Below are 20249 nucleotides of genomic sequence, written 5' to 3'. Positions count from 1 at the left end.
CACAATCTAGTGAATACACGGCCTGTAGATAAGTAAGTACCAAGGGGTGAGCCCCATCCTCATACAGCCCAGCTTCCCAACTTTCCACTTCGTTTAATGATAGGTGGCTCAGTCAGGAACTCCAAGTAGCAGCATTTCAGATCCAAGATCATCAACCCCTATATCTCTCCTCTGTGGAAGATTATCTTTCCATATTTAATACTTTAGGAGGGAAATGGGAAGTGCAACTGTGAAATACACAGAATGACTTATCTTGCCTACAGGTTTGATTAAATTCAATGAGTCCACAGGGAAACTCCATGGTTTCAACACCAGCAATCTTTTGCCCCTTAGACAGAGTGCAAGTTTAATTTAATAAGTAACCTCAGAAAAGTAGATATTTTTTCTTTAGTACCCAAAGATTCTTATCTCTCAAAATGTGCTGCTACATCACAAATTTTGAGACGCCAAATCAATTTCAGAAAGATGGCACTAAAAAACAGACCTTACAGCTCTTCCTGAGAATGGTGATAAAGGAGGAAGCATATACACTCTCAATGGCATATTTAGTGTTTAAAAAACCTACATTTTGAGAATTTATGAGTGTCTAAATATGACCTTTTTACTCTTTTTTACTCCACTATAAGCAGTTATTTCTTTCCTTTGAAAATTTATCTCCTTTCATTCTAAAAATTCAAGAAAAAACCTTTTATCAATGACCATTTATTGCTCACCCACACTTTCTGTTGGAGACAAAGGTTAATTTCTTAAATCATTTCTTCACTTGGGTAGTAAACTCTTCCTGCTACGTAACCTGCCAAAGAAATCTTCCAATTTCATTTTCAATCTGTTAGAGCCCTTTATTGTACTTTCACATATCATTCATAAATATGAACAAGTCATGGTCATGGACTCTCATTAACAGGATCCATTGCTCAAGAGAACCAAAGAACAAAATCACATTCTGATTTTACTACTTGGCTCTGTTTATGGGGTATATAGGTAAGGAGATAACCCAGCTCCACTTGTACATTTTATCCCTCACTGAGGTTAATATGCATCTTGACCTATAGATGAATAAAATCTACATAAGCATCAAAGCCATACATATCTGAATCTGGACAAGTTAGACCTCCCACGCTCCCTTGAGAAAGGATGCAACTTTAGGAGGAGACCTACCCGCAAATGGTAGCTTGCTTCTGAGGCTATCCTGAAAGCAGCTGCACAGAGCCGAAGGAGGAAGGCACCTTTTTTTTTTTCAACGGTAACTACTGCCCCTCAAATACGCAATTCCAGTCTTTGTTGGCAAATTCTGAATACAAAAGGATTTAACAGCGTCCCCCCCCCAAAAAAAAGCTAAATCACAGTCACTAAACTGGCAGAACAGAAGACACCTCAGTCCAATATGTAAGAAAGATAACGTTTTCCACCACTTACACCCTTAAAACCAGGAGACTGCAACGCTCAGATGATGAGCCCACAGCCTCAGCCCCAACTGATTTCAACTGATCCCTGCTTTTCTTTCAAGAGAACTATGCACCGGCTTCTTACATCGAGCGCGTTTTCCCCACGAACCTCCAAAGCTAAGCGCTAATGAGCCTTCCTTTTAGGCAAACGTGCCGCACGTTTGGTCCTTCTCCAAAGCCCTTCTGCAAGAGCCCAGCCTCATCACTTCCCCCAATCCCCAAGCAAAGTCCCGGTCTGCCCTTGGCCCCGCAGGCGGTGGTCCTTCCCTCGCCCGGCAGGGAGCGAGCGCAGGAGCGGCCCCTTACCTGGGGCCGGCGGCTGGTCGCAGGGCGCGGGCGCGGGGTGTGGGAGCCGAGCGAGCAGCGAGCCCGGCGCGGCCCGCCCAGCGCAGCAGGAGCAGGAGCAGGAGCAGGAGCAGGAGCAGGAGCTGCCACCGAGCGGCCGCCGCTGCGCGCTGTGCGTGTGGAGCAGCGGCGCCTGCAGCCCAGGGACTAGTCCCCACCCAGCTTTGTCTTCAGTCATCGTGCTTTCTACAGGAAGCGGCGCATCTCCCACTTCCTCCCCTTCTTGGGAGCTCTTAGCTGCTTTCCTCTCCCCCCTCTCACTCAAGCTCACGCTTTCGCCTCCTCCCGCGCTGCTCACCCTACTGTGCCCAGCACCCCCACTCCCCCTTTGTTCCAAGTCCCTCTGGTGCCTCTGGTTCCTTCCTTCCCCTTGTCACCCCCTCACCTCCACAGCAGCGTCCAGAGAGCCAGTGCTCAGTGGCCCCCTTCCCCAGGCGCAGTCAGCGTCTTTGCCTGGCCCCACCAGTCGCTGGTGGTGAGGCTGCTGCTCTTGGCTTTGGGGGTCCACAGCCCCTGGCCGGGTTCTGGCCCTGAAATCCAGCAGCAGCCTCAGTGGCCGCTCCTGATTTACTGTGGTCCCTTTCAAGACAGCTAGCTGGGAGCCTGCAGCTTGCAGCTTCTTGCTGCAGCATTTTGCTCTGTGGCCAACATTCCAGCAGCTTCATTTCTCCAAGGTCCCACTACCAGGGAGATCTTGCTTAACCCACATGCTCAGAAAGCAATGGCCCTGTTAAGTATCCTTGTGGGGCACGGGAGCTAAACCAAGTCCTGCACGGCTACCTGTAGCCTGGCAGTGAAGACATAGTCCCAAAAGATTCTCCGTGGTCCGAAGGAATGGGGTAGAGCTGAATGCCATGTGTTCCTAGCCTACAAATAGATCTCTGCTCCCTTCCCCCCAACACACACACTCCCACTGGTAGGGCTCTAAGGACCCTCATAATCCTCTAGTCCTTTCCCCTCACCTTAGGGTGTGGTGTGATGTTATGGGAAAGGGCGTCTGTCCACCAGGACTGGAACCCAAGCTGTCATTACTGACCATATGAACTTGGGTAAACTATTTAACTTGTGGGTTCCTTGATTTCCTCATCTGCAACATGGAGAGGATTATAGTCACGTCCCACAGCAGAATGTGAGGATTAAATGAGATGTACACAAAATGCTAATGGTTCTCTTAGATTTAGGAAGTGTTCAGTACATATTAGCTCTTATTATTCTTAGGGGATGGGGAAGCTCAGAGACAGCAGTGACTTTCACAGACAGCAGTCACACCAGGACCTGTCCTTGGTTTCTGGATGCCCCACAGTTAGTATATTCATCACTAAGCCCCCAATGCTCTCGGTGACAATTTATTCAGTTTGGGAGTCACTCTTCCCTCAATATGAACACAATGTGCTTTGGGGAAGCTACAGATTAAACATGGCCTGGGGGCAGGGTAAAATCTTTCCAGGATCCAGGCAGTGCTGTTAAACTTCTCTCTAGGCTTTAGTGCCTAGAAAGCTAATCCTCCCCAGGCAACAGAGTTAATTCCCCAACTCCACTTCTTAAAATCCATTCTTGCCTTAATCCTCTAGCAGGTCTTCCTAACCCACCTTGAGCACAGTCACCTGGAAGGTACAGAACTTAATTTCTATGAAATGTTCTGAGACCTTCTCAGAATACCCTGTGTTTTGATTGGATGTCCCATGAACAGAGTTTGCTTTTCTTTCTGGAAATCTTTTTATCAAAAAAGGACCCTAATATCGACTCATTAACATCAGAAAATTATAAAAAGAATTGTTTTAAGATTGTAAATAAGAAACTACTTTTGAACCACAAGCAAACAATTGTAGTAGGGGCAGAGAATGGACATAGATTCCCAGTGCGTCCTGCAACCCAATGAAAATCAGACGTGAATTACCTCCAAATCAGGAATCTTCATGTCAAAGGTTACCAAAAGCTTTTAGATAAAAATTTAAATACAATGCATGTGATACAAGGCCTAATAAAAATAAGCAGCACAATTATTAATGGTTGGAAAGATTATGGAAACAAATCTCTGGTTAATTTTAGACTAGTGGATTTTGGTGTTAACTCTGGATTCCAGCAGGTCTCTTTATTTCCTTTTTTTAATCCTCTCTCTCTCTCCTTCTCACATATTCACTCTCTCAACCCAGTAGAGAGTGGTTGGTACTTACCTTTACATCTATACAGGAAAATCTCCTTCAGACAATGAAATCAGCCAGGAATTTGTCCTGTTGCCTTCTGATTAGCTCTTCCACCTCTGGCCCTAAGAAAACTCGTAGGGTTTCACTTGGCTGTTGTGAACTACCAACCAACCTGTCTTCACAGCTGAAAACTAGATTTTGAGATTGTCTCTTTCTGTCATTAACCTCATTGCTTTCAACTGTTCCTAAAAGCCCCTTTTTCTGGAGAAGAAAGAAAATATATGAGTGTGTGGCCTGGCCAAGATTAATCCAGTTCAGATCTCTTAACATAAGCATGGTAAGGACACCCTAAGTGTTCATTTCTTAGGAGATATAATTACATCTCACCATTAACAGTTCATGCCATCAGTAACTAAATATGACCCTGTCCTTGCTGCATTTTATCAATGCATAACACAAAAACCATTCATCAAGGGTCCTATTTATAGGCATTGATACCTTATATTTCTTACATCTACCACGTAGAAGAGGTTGATGACCATAAAGAAGCCATCATTTTGGCCTGACATTTCTCCTGCATTACTGCACATTCTAGCTGAATGTCCCTTGAAGTTAACATTCCCCAAATTTTATATATTGCCTCAACCAAACCTATACTCTCCAGCCCATTTAATGAGGAATACAAACCAGTTGCCCACAGAAGGGATAGAAGAACGCTGTCAAAATCATCTGTCTTTCTTAACGCAGTGTCTGAAAGTTCCTCAACCTCGTGCCCCCACCACCAAGCTATCCCCTTGAGCCAATCCCTCCCCTCTATTTCCTTGCCACAGTCTTATTACATAAACGCTTTGCTGTCCCCTATGTGACCGCATGACTCCTTACTTTGTCCTTCTACCGCCATCTTTCTTCTAAGCTATGCCCACTAGAAATACACTCCTAAAATGAGCAGTTGATACTGTCACTGTCCTATGGAGCTTTGTCACTATCTCCCCTCCCCATTGCCTACAAGACAGTAGTCTTAATTCCTTTGCCCGACACACAGGGCCTTCCAGAATGTCACCTGACTACACTCTCATCTTATTATACAAACTGCTGCCAGTCCACCTCCACCTCCACAGCAGGTGTCTAAAGGGACCATATTCTTTTCTTTGACCTGAAATGCCCTTATTCCTTCTTCCATCTTGCCTGCTGGCAACCCCTCCTCATCCCTTCAGACTCAGCCTCACTCAAGCCTCCCCAGACCACACAGGCAGTGCCCGGTGTTCCCGTGTTTCCTGCTCGGGGAGGGCACGGTGCCTCGCCTCTAGCTCCATGTCAGTGTAAGCTGCATGACTTTCTTCATGAGTTGTCATATGTCCACTTCACCTGTTCCTATTTGAGCCCCTTAAAGTTAGGCCCATGTGCTCTTCATCTCTGCTTGTCACAGAGCAGGTAGGGAACTGATGTTTGGATAATAAAAAGGCATCATTGGCAGAAATTCCAAACCTGCCTTTATTCCTCTGGGTGCAGGGGAGGGAAAGAAAAGGGAAGTCTCCAATATGAGAAGTTGGTCATGGGATAAGAGACAATAATCCCTTGATTTTTTTTTTTTTTTTTGCAAGTTGCAGAAAATCATGGTACCTGCATGCCAAATTCTGAATTTTTGTTATAGGTGAATCCCAGTTCTATGTCTGCACTGACTTGCTTATAAGGAAGCACAATCTGGCAACAAAAAGTGATTTTAAAAAATAAATTTTAAAAAGAAATAGAAAAAAAAGGAAAGAAAGCTGTTCTTTACTTGCATTTCTGGATGAACTTTAAAGAGACTAATTTATAAGCCAAAAACACTTTTCACATTCCCTCCTGCACGCTCCAGTTTTTGCCAACTCGCAGCTGTCCCAGAGGCTCTCATATGCCAGATCCCCAAACTCTTTTCCACTCTCTTGACAATATTGTTCCTCTCTCTCCCCCGCCCTCGCCATGCCTACTAGTTCTTTACTAGATTGACTTGCACTCTCTGACAAGGCCCTCCCTACTTTTCTGTCCATGTCTCAGTTTGGATGCCTATCGTTTCTCATTCTATTGTGCCGGACAGGAGCCATAAACCGTGCCAGAAAAGCCACTCCTGGAGTGCACATGTGGGCTGCCACAAAGGAAGGGAGAGTGAACCTGGCAGAAGGTTTAATGCAGATGCTAATAAATCTTGTCCCACTCAGATCTATGTGTCACAGGGTCCTTGCCTCTGCCCAGGGATCTGAGCCTACCCCTGGCTGTTAGGAATCAAGAAGACTGAATCATGTTTTGTTTAAAGAGAATCAGGAGGTGAAGGAGACAGAGAGAGGAGCTTTTTCTTGAAGAGAGTGGCTGCCCCTCACTAATGAGAAATGGCAGTCCCTGTTGCATGGTCCAGCAGAAAAGCTAGTAGGATGAGGGGTTTGCATAGTAGTGGCCAAGGGCTTCCTCTAGAGGATCAAATGTCCTCCTCTAGAGGCAAGAATTCTACTTTCCCTTTAGCCTGGGCGGTGCTAATGAGCAGATTAAGTGGAATAGGATGATTTGCCCCAAATACTTCTCTGATATTGCTTGAAATTTCATATATACATTCATTAACCCATAGGTATATATGTGTATGTTTCAGGCATCCAGCCCTGGGGAGGTTGTCACTCATAAATGAGTTCTAGAAATTTGCTTTCCTAACATCTCATGAGAAAACAAACACAACTATTGATGGGAAGGACGGGGGTAGTTGGGAGGCCGATGGTTGCTGGAAGCTGGCAGTGGAGGAGGCCAACCCAGAAGCTAGAGAAGACTCCAGGTATGGGGGGATGCAGGAAGGAAGAAGCCTGGAGATGGAGAGGGAGGCAGAGCCAGAGCTGGAAGTAAGTCAGAGAGGCCTGAATGCGGAGCCCAACTGGGGGAGTCTGGCCAGGCTGAAGAAGGCTAGACACTCCCCAGGTGGACACTGCCTGCAATGTGTCTGCAGTTCTGGTCTTCCCAGAAGGTGAAAATATTCCAGACCTTCCATCGGCAGAAGTGGGGGCTGGACCACTGGCAGGGGTTGATGAAAGAGTTTAAACCAGATGCATTGTTACCCTAAAAACAGAAACAGCAGTTCTGCAAAATACAACCTGTTCCCTCTCCAAAGTCTCTGAAGATCCACACAGAAAATCAGGGACAACAGGAAGCCAGCAACAGGATCAAGAAGTGGGAGTCAGCAACAAAGTATGACAGAGGTTAGAGAACACGGTGCACCGCAAAGCCTTGGAAAAACGACTGTTGAAAGGAATATGAGAATTAAAGGCTACGGATGGATGAGATTAACATCACACAAGTAGACTATTTTGAAGTGCCTTGAAAGAAAAGCGATACAGTAAGAACTCTCATCATTTGCAGGCAAGGCAGAAAGGCAACACACTTGATTTTTCTGGGCCAAATATGTCAACCAGAGAGAGCGATGTATTTCAATAGTAAATAGGTTAACAAAGGCTGGAGAACAAAGGAAAACATTTGGAGGCCTCTGTCTTGGTGTCTTTGTTGATTTCCTGGCTGTAAAGAAGATTCACAGGTTGTTTATTACCTTGGTCCCCTCCTTCAGCTCTATTTTTCTCCTGATTTTGCACTTTGAATTTTCCTACGGTAGAATTTCAGAAGCAGAAGCACAGGCATTGAGGAAGCCATTGGGGTGTTCAGTGTTCCATGGTGACATTGTCTCTCCCAGAGTCCACTTGAATCTACTAAGTAGACTGGGCACCGAGGACAACAGCTGTGCCTCTCTGGCTGCCCAGCATGTTCCATAGTGCTCGGCGTGTCACGTGTACTCAGTACCCATTTGTTGACTTTAACTGAATCTAAACAATTAGGCCCTGTGGGAGACAGTGATGAGTACTGCTGACCACTGTGAAAACACGAGAATGTACATTTTACACAATTCTAAGAGAATGTGCAAACAAACCACCACGGCTGCTTACAATAACACTCAAAATGTCCTCGGAAATTGGAAAGTAAGAAGCCACGGCAAGATGGAAAATGTGATACCAATGTTGAAAGGGGACAGACCCTGAAGGTACTAGCTGACTACTATTAAACCAACGTGAAAATCCACTATTTGCACAGATGATAATGAAATCCCACCGTATGTAGAAAGTGCTTGTAAAGTTTTATCAATTGATTACTTACAAATCTGTACACTTGAACGTGCATTTTCAGTAATGCAAAGCATTTTCTATAACTTCCTATGAAATGTTACCAAAATGATATCAGTTATCTTAATAAGAAATTATTCAACATTGTATAGGTATCATTGGTATGATCACGCAGGGAAATTTCAACAGAGAAGAATTAGGTGGTGTGTGGTAAATGCAGAAATCTCAAATTATTGACTTGACAAAAATAAATATGATTCCTCAGGAAATTACTATTTCACATGTACAATTTTCTCAAACAAAATGGCTGGGTTAGGAGTGCCTGGGTGGCTTAATCAGTTAAGCATCCAACGCTTGATTTGGGCTCAGGTCCTGATGTCAGGGGCATGAGATGGAGCCCCACATTGGGCTTTGCACTCAGCGGGGAATCTGCTTGGGATTCTCTCCCTTCCTCTCCCTTTGTCCCTCCTGCCCTCCCCTCCAAACCCACAGTCGCTCACGAGATCTCTCTCTCAAGTAGTAAGTAAACAAATAAATCTTTAAAGAAAATGGCTGGGTTAGGCATAGCCTTCCCTTTCCTCCACAAATCAGCTCTTGCTTCTCCTGGTTATGGTTCTTATCACTCCTGATTGTCATTGTATGTTTCTCTTTCTCTATCCTCTACTGTATGTGGAATTCTAGAATACACAGGTAATGTCTTACTTGACACTATAGTACGTTCTTCAATGCTTAGTGCACAGCACGTAGTAGGTATGCAATAAATATTTGTTGCATGTATGAATAAAGGCAAAAGTGTGCCAAGTAAAGGACACAAATTAATTTTAGGAGGAATATTATAAGCCAAACATTTATGGGTTTATTTGTAATTTAAAAAATTAATATAGTCCTGTAGTATCTTGTTGATAAGCAAGTTTGTCATTATTTGTACACGGTTCTTTATGGCTTTGTTTTCAAGTGAAAAGAATGAGTTACTTGTTCAAGATCAGTTGCTGTCATTGCATCTTTCCCAGCTCAAAATACTGGAATTCACCCAGACCACAGCCAAGTCATTTGCTTGCTACTAAAATATTTATGTACATTTCTCCTAACTCCCCAACCTCAAATTTTGCATCTAGAAAGTAGGTAGATTTATACTAACTAAAAAGGAATAGCATAAATATGACTAAAAAACCCCACCAGTACCCAATAATCACACTTGGCATTCTAACATTTAAGAGCAGGAAACTACATGACCTGTTCTTACCTAAGGATTACCTGTATCAGTGGTTTTATATCGGAAGAAGTGACAGCAACAACTTCAAATAATATAGTCAAGAGGGACAAAAAGTTATATATGACCATAACTGAAGGGATGCCAGTAGAGAAAAATAAGTTTTTAAGGAAGAAGTGTTCAGAATAAACTTTTGCTTTTTTTACCATTTCTCACCATTTCTCACAATCATCAGATGGGAAAATCAAAACGCCTTCCTACCCCTAAATTTCTAGGAAGATAACTTTGTGCTTCTCTAGATTAGCCAGTGTCTCAATGGCACCTGGTACGCAGTCAGCGCTTGCTAAATCTTCGTTAAGTGAACGAACTTTGCAAGAATAACAGAAACTCACTATTTGTATTTGAGGTTTGGTATTAATAAGAGATAAAGCTATTGGATCTGGTATGGATTCTAGATAGTGCACCTCATTACCCAAAGGAATTCTAAGGAAGACTTCTGTGTAGATTTCATGTGGAACAAGTATGCACATGTGGCATTAGGTCGGTCATGTCTGCTCACCATGTTCCCTCAACAACCAGCCTGTCTCCCCCACTCCAAGGGTCACTGCTTCATGGTTAACAGATTAATTTCTCCCACTTCCTATTTAAAAAGGTGTGAATTTATAATGTACCCTCTAGGGCTGATGCAAGGGAAAGAAATCTCCTTCTACCTACCCTAGACTGGAGGCTGTCATCTTCTTACAGTCAGTTGGATAAAACATCATGACCGTGCACTCCACAGTGGCCCTGGGGGCCCAAGAGAAATGTTTTCTGCTTGTTGTTCTCTTCTGTCCGTAACCAGAGTTCAGCAATCTCTTCCACCTCATAAATGCCACAGAGGACAAGAAATTTCCACAGGTGCTCCTGGCAGATTTCAGGAAGAAACAGAGAAGGAGGGTGGGGGAGGAATAAAGGGGAAGATTAGGAGGGAAGTGCTTGTTTTGCTCCCGAAAGCCATTTTTTGAACAAGATCTCTGAAAACAGAAGACAATTTAATTTACTTTTAAGAGGGAGAAATGTGAAAACTTGGTTTTAAAATGAAGGGAAAACACTAACAACAACACCTCAAAGGAATAGCAAACCAAAGAGGCAGACAGGACTCAAAGGCAACTGTGTTTGCTTGCAAAGCTCACAGAGGCAAATTCTAATTCACTGCGTATCAGTGCTCCTGGAGGGGTGGAGGGGTGGGGGGCGGGGAGGGGTGTGGAGGTGGGTGGTGGTGAGTTTAAAAAGAGAGGGGATGTTACTGGAATTGGTCATTTAAAAACATTTACTTTTTATCTAAAATTGGATACAATTTATACATCCAAATATCTAAGTATTTATTAGAAGCTTGCTAGGTGTCAGCAGGAAACAAAACAGACTACTTCTCTTATCTCATGAACTTTATAGGATAGTGGGGGAATCAAAAATAAAACACAGTTTACCCCCGAACACCACAGGTTAAACTATACGTGTCCACGTCCACGTGGATTTTTTTCCATACAGGACTACAAATATTTTTCCTTTTCCTAATACTTTTCTGACACTTTTTTCTTTAGCTCACTTTATTGTAAGAATACAGTATATAAAACATAAATAGTATGTGTGTTAAATGACTATTTATGTTATGGCAAGGCTTCCAGGCAACAGTAGACTATTAGTAAAGCTTTGGGGGAGTCAAAGTGATGCGTGAATTCTTGATTGTATGGGGTGTCAGGGCCCCTAACTCCCGCGTTGTTCAAGGGTCAACTGTAGTTAACACATAAATGTAGGTCAGGTAGCACCAAGTCCTGTGAAGAATCATAAAACCATGTAAAGGGGAACAGAGTGGCAGGATTGTACACGATTATTTTTAAGATTTTATTTATTTATTTTAGAGAGAAGAGAGAGACAGCAAGTGCAAGCAAGGGAAGGGACAGAGGGGGAAGGAAAGGAGAGGACCCCAAATCAACTCTGCATCGAACATGGAGCCCAATGCCTGGGGCTCCATCTCACAACCTTCAGATTATGACCTGAGTGGAAACCAAGCCACTTAATTGACTCTACCAGTCAGGCACTATTGCATACAATATTTTAAGTAGAAAGGTTGCTAGCTGTTCACTGATTTCTAACTTTCCCCACCCCTTTCAATTTATTCTCCACCCTTCTTTGCTTTGTCCTGTGCTGTGGTATCTCCAACATGTCCCCCAGTTATTACTGGCTTCTGGTATTCACACCTTTGTGTGGTCTCCTCTCACATTGACTCAGAATTGCTTTATGTGACTAATAGTATGTGGCTGATGTGATTTTCAAGCTAGGTCAAAAAGGACATTGTAGCTTCCATCTTGGCCTGTTGGAGCACTCTGGGGGAAGCCAGTCGCCACGTGGTGAGCATACTGACGTAGCCCTGTGGAGACGCCCACATGCAGAGGATCTTAGGTCTCCTGCTGACAACGAACAACAATTCACCAGCCAGGTAAGTGAGCCACCTTGGAAATGGATCCTTCATCCCACACCAGTCTTCAAATAATGAACATCTTGACTACAGTCTCATGTGAGACCCGGGGCTGGAAACATGAAGGTAAGTTGCTTCCAAATTCCCAACTCAAGAAAGGAGATAATGAGGGCTTATTGTTTCAAGCCACTGTATTTTGGGGCAATTTGCTGTACAACCATAGATAACTTGTATAATACCCAATACTGTATCACCTCGACTCCCTCAGACTCTGGTTTCTAGCTGTGTTTGGCTAACACACAGGAAGTGAGGTCAGTGTCTTATTCCTCAGCATTCTGTTCTGGGCAGCTCTATGGGTCTTCAGGATGCAGCTCTCTTTGTGCCCCTATAATACTATTTCTTCCCTTTGCCCCCTCAAGGCTAGCTATGGCCTCTGATCTCACTGTTGGCTTTTTAATTCCTGCAACTGGGGAACAAGTCCCTTCGTTCTCCTAAAAGTTGCATGATTTTCATTTCCAACCAAAACTCAGGCTGATACAAAAGGCTTCCTGTAGGAGAGGACATTTAGAGACTTGAGAAGTGAGGGAAGGAGGCCTCCTAATGTGTGGGAAAGAATATTCCAGCAGGTGCAAAGACTCCGAGATGAGGGAATCCTTGATGTGTTCAAAGAAGAGAAGGTCAGTGTAAGAGAGTTAGAATGCACAAATGGAAAGTGTAAGGGTATGAGGATGGAGGGGTAGGCAGGGGCCACACCAGGTCGTGACTGCGTTCTGAGTGTTTTGGGTTGTGGGTTGGGAGAGGTCTCAGCAGTAGCATAGAATGAGCTAACTTGCCTTGCCTTGGGAGACCAGGATGGGAACTGGGAGACCAGTCAGGAGGCTCTTAGATCTCAGAAAGATGATGACAGCTTGGGTGTGATGGGTACTAAAGTGGAGAGAAGAGACGGAATTCAGGATAAGTTTTGAAACCAGACCCACAGGAAGTTGCTGTTAAATCTAATGTGAGAGAAGTAAGGCTGAGAAAGACTCTAAAGTGGACAACGAATGCCATTTACTGAGATGAACACAGGGAGCGGAGGAGGGCAGTTTGGAGGCAGGAGGGGTAGGAATCAAGAGTTGGTTCCTTTCAACTTCGAAAGAGGAAAAGGGTAACATTCTACTGTTAAAAAGGAAGGCGAGAGGTTTTTTTCTCACTTTGCAAAACAGAACATCTCCTTTTACAGAGGAAATTTCCTATGTCCGTGTCTGTTGGAGAGAGTACTGACATCAGAAAACTTTTTAAAATTATGCAGTGCGTTCTCAAGTTTAGTTATGAATGCAATTAGTTATGGGTCAGTTCTGGATCCCCAAAGGTCAGGCTACATAAAATCCAGGAGCCAAGTCTGTTCCCCAGGTCCAGGGTCCCTGTTGTCTGTCCTAAAACATGATCTGCCTATCAGTTGAGGATTCTAATTATCAAGCCTGTAAAAGATAATCTCGCTGGTTAACCTCACATGACTCTTTAAAAAAAAAATTTTTTTTTAAATATGACTCCAGAAGCAGATGCGGCAGGAAATACTACTTAACAGACATTTCCTTTTTTCTTGGGACAGCACCCTTTGCCCCATTTCCGCAGTTCAGGGCTCTTCTACCATAAAAGTAGAGCTGAGCCCCAACCCAAACAAGACACTCACCCTGCTTGCACAACATCAGTTACCTGCCATTCCTCTGCATACTTGAAACTTTAGAAAGAATTGGGCAATTCAGTGTGGAGCTTGTGTTTCTGGACTTCCCTGTATGGACTTGCTAGGAGACCGAGCCAGCACCCAGTGCTCTGAGGGGAGAAGGCAACGCCCTTTATCTCCTTGTGATGTTTGCCATGCGCTCACTGGCACCCTCCTCTACAGAGAGCTTTGCGATGCTGGTGCATGGTTGTCCTGATGTCAATCGGCATTTGTTGTTGTTGTTGTTGTTGTTGTTGTTGTGTTCATAATGACCTCTTTCTTAAAATTCTGTAGGCTTCCTGGAAGGGGCACAGCCTACTGTGATAAAATGGACTTCTCCCCTGCCCCCCTCTGGTTACTATGGCAACCCTGAATGACTGATTTCCTGGTTGCCATGTCGATGCAGTGGGATCCCAGCCACTACACCACACAAAGACGTCAGTAAGAGTAGAGAGAGAATGAAAATCATATTTAAAAAGACAAACAGTTTCACCTCAAGCCTTTTTCTCACACAAAGGCAGAGGAAAGGCACCAATTGTAATAAAAAAATGGTGCTTCCCCCGAGGTAGGAGTGTGCCTCTCCCACACTGGAGGGAAGACTGGGGAAAAAAAAAAAGGGAGGGGAAATCCCTCCTTTGTAGTGGGGTTGGCATGGTGACAGGAAGACAGATGCCATTCTCAGGTGGCAGGAACCCCTTACTCAGTAAGTAATGAGCCTGAGTCCTACAGAGAGGAAATCTGAAATCTTTGACTGGAGTGGAAGAATTAAGTTGAATTGAAAACAAAACAAAACAGAAAACAAGTCTCATGGACATTGCTTAGAATTGCTTTTATAATTTTAGAATTAAGATTCCAAATGCCTCAATTTAATATCTGCTTGAGAATGGGTTTTTATTTCTGTTCAATAACTCCAGAGAAATAAAGTGCAGTTATTTTTCTATTTTGAAAAGAAAATGGATTTATGACATCCTGATAAAACCAGATGCCAAATATCAATTCAGATTTCTAGGATTTTCATAGCCTGGGTGTTGTGTTTAGTAATACCTATAAAAAGCACTGTGATGAAAAGATGTATATTTTGTATAACTCTAGGTATACAGAAACTGAAGCCGCTGATAACTAACCTCTTTGACTTCTCATCATATCTTAGAACCAAATAGTTTTAAATTAATCTGTTGTTTCTTTCCCAGAAAAATCTTTCTGCCTTTTGACTCATGTGTCATATAAAGGTTTTCAAAACCTAATCAGGCTGAATTTTCATAGGTTTGCTTAAAAACATATATAGAAAGAGCTATTGGTGCTTTACTATTAATTTTTGGCAGGTGAATCACAAAGTGATTGTTTTGAATGCCTATCCTGGGGAAGGTTGGAGCTGCAATGAGCCTCCCATGTTTTATAGATGGTAGAGAAGTGACAGCAAGAGATAAATTTCTGTGCCTGGGGTACTCCAGGGTACAAAGCAGACAAAGCCAGGCCCTGTAACTGTACTTCTTAATATTCTTTCTGGCATTCAATGCTGCCTCATTGGAAAAGCCAGCATGGCCCAAATTGGGTCAGTAACTGTGACACAAGGTAAAAAGTTGGGGCAGGAAATTCAGAGCTCAAATAATTTTGCAAAACGTTAGGTTCAAAAATGTTCAGCAGGTTATTTACTGCACAACTTCTCAGTGATTTTGATATTCCAGTATCTACGGTGATTCTCCAGGAGGGGGCCCTAGACAATATGCTGTTTCCCAAATGAATCTGACCACTGATTAATGTCTTCACAGAACATCTCTAGTTCTTCAGAGCACACTTTGAGAAATGCTGAGCCAGATTCTTTAAAATCTAATTGTAAGTTAAAGATACACAAATTTGTATTTAGGATTTAAAATTACAAAATTTTAAAAAGTGATTGACTCCACATAAAACCCTAATTTAGCCCATAGATTCTTAAGAAAGCCAAGAGAAAAAAAAAAAAACTTTTAAGAATCCACCATAAATTAGGTGTCCTTTAGAATATTCACTTTGAACCTGAGCATATGAGAAAATTATTTTGTCAAGATGTTGTTGTTGCTTCTATAGGTATAATGGTGAGATTCTCTTCATAAACTCTACAAGACCTTTCAATTGTTTCAACATATGTTGTGGCAAGGAGCAAAGAGGGATTCAAATGATGCCTCCACGGGGGGTGGAGGGGGGTTGGGGCAGCGGGTAGGTCAGCTGCAGTGGATTCTTCTGGGAAGGAACCAACCATGCTTAGGGGACTTTTGGGGACTGAATTCTCTGCAATGGAGATTTTGGGGCTTCCATCTGACCACAGGGACTCTTTATAACACTACTCCTCCCTCCCCCGCAACCAACTGTGAGAAACAAGAGTTGCCAGTAGCCTCATTATTACTGAATAGGAAAAGTGACAAAGGGAAACTTCTGCTGCTCCTCACTCTGATCCTTTAAAGAAGGGGACTATGTTGGGGGTACCTGGGTGGCTCAGTTGGGCGACCAACTAATGATTTCATCTCAGGCCATGTCATAAAACAGATGCACCCCCAACCCAGTGTTCTCCAGTCTGCCCTGGGAAGATGGAGAGGGGTTTATGCCAAATAGGAGCCAGTTACCAGAACCGATTGTCTTAACAGAAGCAACTGAAGAGTTCTGAGATAGAATGAACTATTGTTAAGAGAGCTTGCTGCCCAGAGGGAAAAGAGAGCAGAATGGGACAAACTGTCTTAGCAGCCATGGGAAAGATAAAATGGGTCTATGTTTTTACCTCAACAAGTTGAGTGCCTTCAATCAAACTGGCTAAGTAGCTGGGACAGCCATGTAAACAGTGTAGGAGCACAGATGGGGGAAATGGAGAAGAGGAAGCATAGAGAGAAGATAGATTTATTTTGCCTGGGTTACTAGGAGAGCCTTTAGAACAGAGTTAGCAATTGAGATGGTAGCTGAGGACCCAGTAAAAGAAAAGGGGTTTTGCAGGCTAGGTAACTATTTGTTCAGAATGCGAGTGGGGCAGAGCGTGACCTTATTCTGTGAACCATGAATGGTTTCTGAGACTGGGAGGAGAAACCACGGGTCTTGGACATTGCTTTGTGGTTTGCCATCGTGGGAGCAAATGGCCGGGCTGCACTGGCGAGGTCCTCTGTGGCTTGTAGAGGTGGGCTGGGATCAGTTTGGGAGGTACCTTCAATGGCATTTCAACCAGTATGGAAAAATGAGAACCACAGATTTGAGTCAGAGGATTGATATAGCCAGGTTTGCAGTTTGAAAAAAAAAAAAATGCTTCCATGGCAATATGGGGTGGGCTTTGAAAGGGGATAGGGTGGAAGATGAGAGCAGAGTATACACACAAAATATTTGAGTGGTTTCCATAGCACTAGACATCTGAGAATGTCTTGGGAGGGGATGACAGGGAGAGAAGAACCGGAAAGAGGAGGTGAGGAGTACTCTCAAGAGCAAAACAACCACAGTGGATTCTTGTGCCTTCATCTCTCCAGTCGATAATTATTGATTTGCATTATTATAGAAACAACATCTCTTTCCTCTCTGTCCTGAAGACCTTCCCTGTGATTTACAGTAAGAATAGTGTTGATTAGAAGCACTTAGAATAGTTCAGCTATTTATAACTTGTGTTGTTGGTTCTGCTTTCTAACAACATGGGTGGGTCTTTTGTTATAGCATCTCAGTCCACTAAGTTAGTGGCACCAAGATCAGTAGCAGAGTTCTCTAGAGGAAAAGGATTTTTTTTTTCTGTCTTCAGTTCTGTCAATAACTGCACTCTGTGAAAAAGGGTCACACGTGAGCCATCTGTCTGGCAACATAGGCCAAACTGCCATCTTAATAAATTAATAGGTCCACGACTATTCTGGTGGGACCTCAGGAAACACCACTCCTATGCTGGGAGAGTAAGTGGCCAGCTTCTCAGCGATTTTGTTTAGGTGTGCAGAGCCCTGTGGCTGATGCCAAAGAAATTCTCTGCCTGCCAATCACAGGTTCAGTTACTGACTTTGACAGCTCTAGAGGATATAGAAAGAAGAAACACAATTAAGTGCTCTTGTGAAGACCTGAGAAAGATGTTTGCCCTCTCACTTCCTTTACAAAAATAAAACATATTAAAATCGGATTTTTAGAAAACTTATTTGAAGACATCAACTCCAGACAAAAATATTTTAATTGTACCTTCTTTCATGAGTCCGTGTGTCTAGACTAGATAATATCAGGACAATTGTCTCATATCCGAATAAGCTTTTAGTGTCCTGGCTCTGAATAGGAGAGTTTTTCAAGGACCTCAATTTCATTACTGTTTAGGTCAGGAAAGGGCGAATAAGCATGACATCATTGGTGTCCATCTAGGTTAGACAAAAAAGGAGGCCTTTTACACAATGGGAAATAAAACACAGTGGATTAAAAACCTCCTTAGGTGGAATGTTCAGAGATTCGCATGTTTCCCTTGTAGGGGCTTTCTGGGTGCAATTGCAAAGGTTAACTCATGTTAAACGCCTTTCTTAAATATGTTAATATGTACTTCATATTTTTGCTTCTTTTATTTCCTCTTAATAATTCTGTTGAAATATTATCATAGTGTCTGAAGCCAGATTACCTGGGTTCAAATCAAGCTCCACCACCTACTGGCTGTGAGACCTTTCCTCTGTGCTTTAGTGTTCTCCTCTGTAAAATGGGGATAATAGTACCTTCTTTATAGAGTCCTTGTGAGCACTATATGAATTCACATAGAACAGTGGGGGGCTCCTTTCCTGGGGGAGCCTCTACACGTGGGGTTTCCGGATCTGGGCAAAGGTCAGAGTCCCCTGGGGAGATATTTTAACTTACAGATTCCTGGGTTCACCACCACAGATTCTGATGCAGTCATTCTGGAAGGGGGCTTGTTGCAGCTGATTCATGTAGTGGCAGTTAAGAACCATGACTTAAAATTCTGGCTCCTGTGGTGCAATCCTTGCTCTCTTGAGCTTCTCCCATGTCATATTGTCCCACAATGGCAAATCTCAGATTTTGCAGCATTTGTTGATTTGTCTACCCATTGTGGACCTCCATAGAACTACCCATTTTCTTACTACACTGGTTTCATATTATACATTTCTGGCCATTTCTCAGTGTCTGTGACCTCCACTTTTATAAAAAAAGATCAGATAGAGACATGAGGGTTCCAATTAATCTATGTTTTCTATGGTGGCAAAAGTAATATGCCTTTGGCATTGCACATGCATGGGACTGAACTTAATTTCAGGGCTCTGAGTCCTGCAAGGTAAGAGAGGTTTTAGGGACTTGTTTATATAATGTAACTTATGTAGAAGGAAGGGAGGTCTCTCTTCCAGCTATAAGCACAGGAGTGATGCCAAAAGGCAATCACTTAGAGGGCTGTGAAAAATCAGACTCCTCCTGGATGCTAAACCTAGGGGCAGAAGGGCACATGTGGCTTTCTTCTTTTATCTATTCAATGGATCCAAAGCCTTCTTCAGCTCTCTCCAGGAAAGATGCTGAAGCAATGGAATAAGTGGCAACCCAGGCACAAGAAGGAGTAAAAGTAAAGATCAGAGGGTTTTAGGAGATTGGGAGACCAATGGAATGGAGAGAACCAAAGAGGGACTCCCTCAAGAGCCTGGGAACTGGCACTTGCTGCATCTAGAGTGTATATCTGAGACTCTACTCAATTAAGAGGGATAGTCCAACAGGCTCAAGGAGCCATTTCTGATTTTCTGTTGATGATGACTTTTGCATGGAACATTTCATAGATGTCATAGGGGACATGATTGATAGGAAGATGCCAACAAACAATCCAGGAACAAGAAGTTTCATAATGCTAAAATGATAAAGGATGAAATTTTAGAGTCAAGCAAAGCAGAAGACCAGATGACATGCTCTCGGACTTGGGGACAGGCTACAGGTTGTATGGGTTTGACAATGCCAGAGAGTTACTGATGAAGCCATCCAGGTGGAGTAACGGTTTCACCAGACATGAGAACTCACCGTGCCCATTCTTAAAGCTATTTTTATGCCTTCTTGAGTCCTTAACAGACCTCTAGTTGCCAGATGTAAGTAATGGATGCAAAACAACTATAGCACATTTCAAATGTTTCCTGCAAGATAGTTAAGCAAAGATGAATTCTCCAAGATCATCTTGCGACTGGCCAAAGTTTCAGGACTGTTGGAGATCTACTCCTCAAACTGCAGTAACTGGCCATGTCTGAAGTTAGACATGTTCTCCACATATTTTAGGACTCCTTATGTGTAATTGAATGACTTTTTTTTTTTTTACTTTGTGGTACATCTTGGTCCTTTTTTCCATTAGAAAAATTAAGGTATAGTTTGCAGATAGCAAAATGTACACCCTCTTAATAGTATAGTTCTGTAGCTTTTAACAAATGCATGCAGTTGTTAAACCACCACCACAGTCAAGATATAGAACAGCTGCATCACCTCCCCCACTCCCCAATTTCCTTATGCTTCTTTGTGGTTAACTACTCCCCTGACTTCTGGTCTCCAGCAACCACTGATCTGTTTTTATCCTACGTGGTTTTGCCTTTTCCCACATGTCAAATAAATGGAATCATACAATATGAAGCCTCTGGTATCTGGCTTCTTTCACTCAGCTTAATGCATGTGATCCACGCGTGTTGTTGTGTTTTCTGGGTCCCTCATTGCTGAGCATCTTGCTCTTCTGATATCAAGAGTGTTGTGTATATGCTAGTGTGAGAGGATACATGGATCCAGGGTGGGACATTTGAACAGGGCATATAGGAATCCAAAGAGATTTTTTTGAGTGATTGAAGACAGTTTGAGGTAAAATTTTTAATTTCTTCTACTTAACAAGCACCAATATATTGTTGCTG

General features: G+C 43.1%; 1 protein-coding gene across 7 annotated transcripts in view; it reads right to left on the bottom strand.

Moving 5' to 3' along the window:
* Positions 1 to 20249, bottom strand: part of GNG2 (G protein subunit gamma 2) — a 196596-nt gene that overhangs the window by 111128 nt on the left and 65219 nt on the right. For 2 of the 7 annotated variants that reach the window (XM_072761563.1, XM_072761562.1), the window contains exon 3: positions 9980 to 10168. The exons of 1 other annotated variant lie outside the window; for it this stretch is intronic. Coding sequence is in view for 1 of the 6 variants with exons in the window: in XM_072761560.1 (XP_072617661.1) it covers positions 9980 to 10168; positions 13416 to 13432 (206 nt within the window). In the remaining 5 variants the exon portion in view is untranslated. Of the gene's footprint in view, positions 1 to 1158; positions 2691 to 9979; positions 10169 to 13415; positions 13776 to 20249 lie in introns of those variants that run through there. 4 more of the 7 variants (XM_072761560.1, XM_026000697.2, XM_072761561.1 and 1 more) reach the window with 4 other exon arrangements.

The sequence above is a fragment of the Vulpes vulpes genome, chromosome 6 (assembly GCF_048418805.1).
Source record: "Vulpes vulpes isolate BD-2025 chromosome 6, VulVul3, whole genome shotgun sequence".
NCBI lineage: Eukaryota > Metazoa > Chordata > Mammalia > Carnivora > Canidae > Vulpes > Vulpes vulpes.
This window is presented reverse-complemented; position numbering and strand designations above follow the sequence as displayed.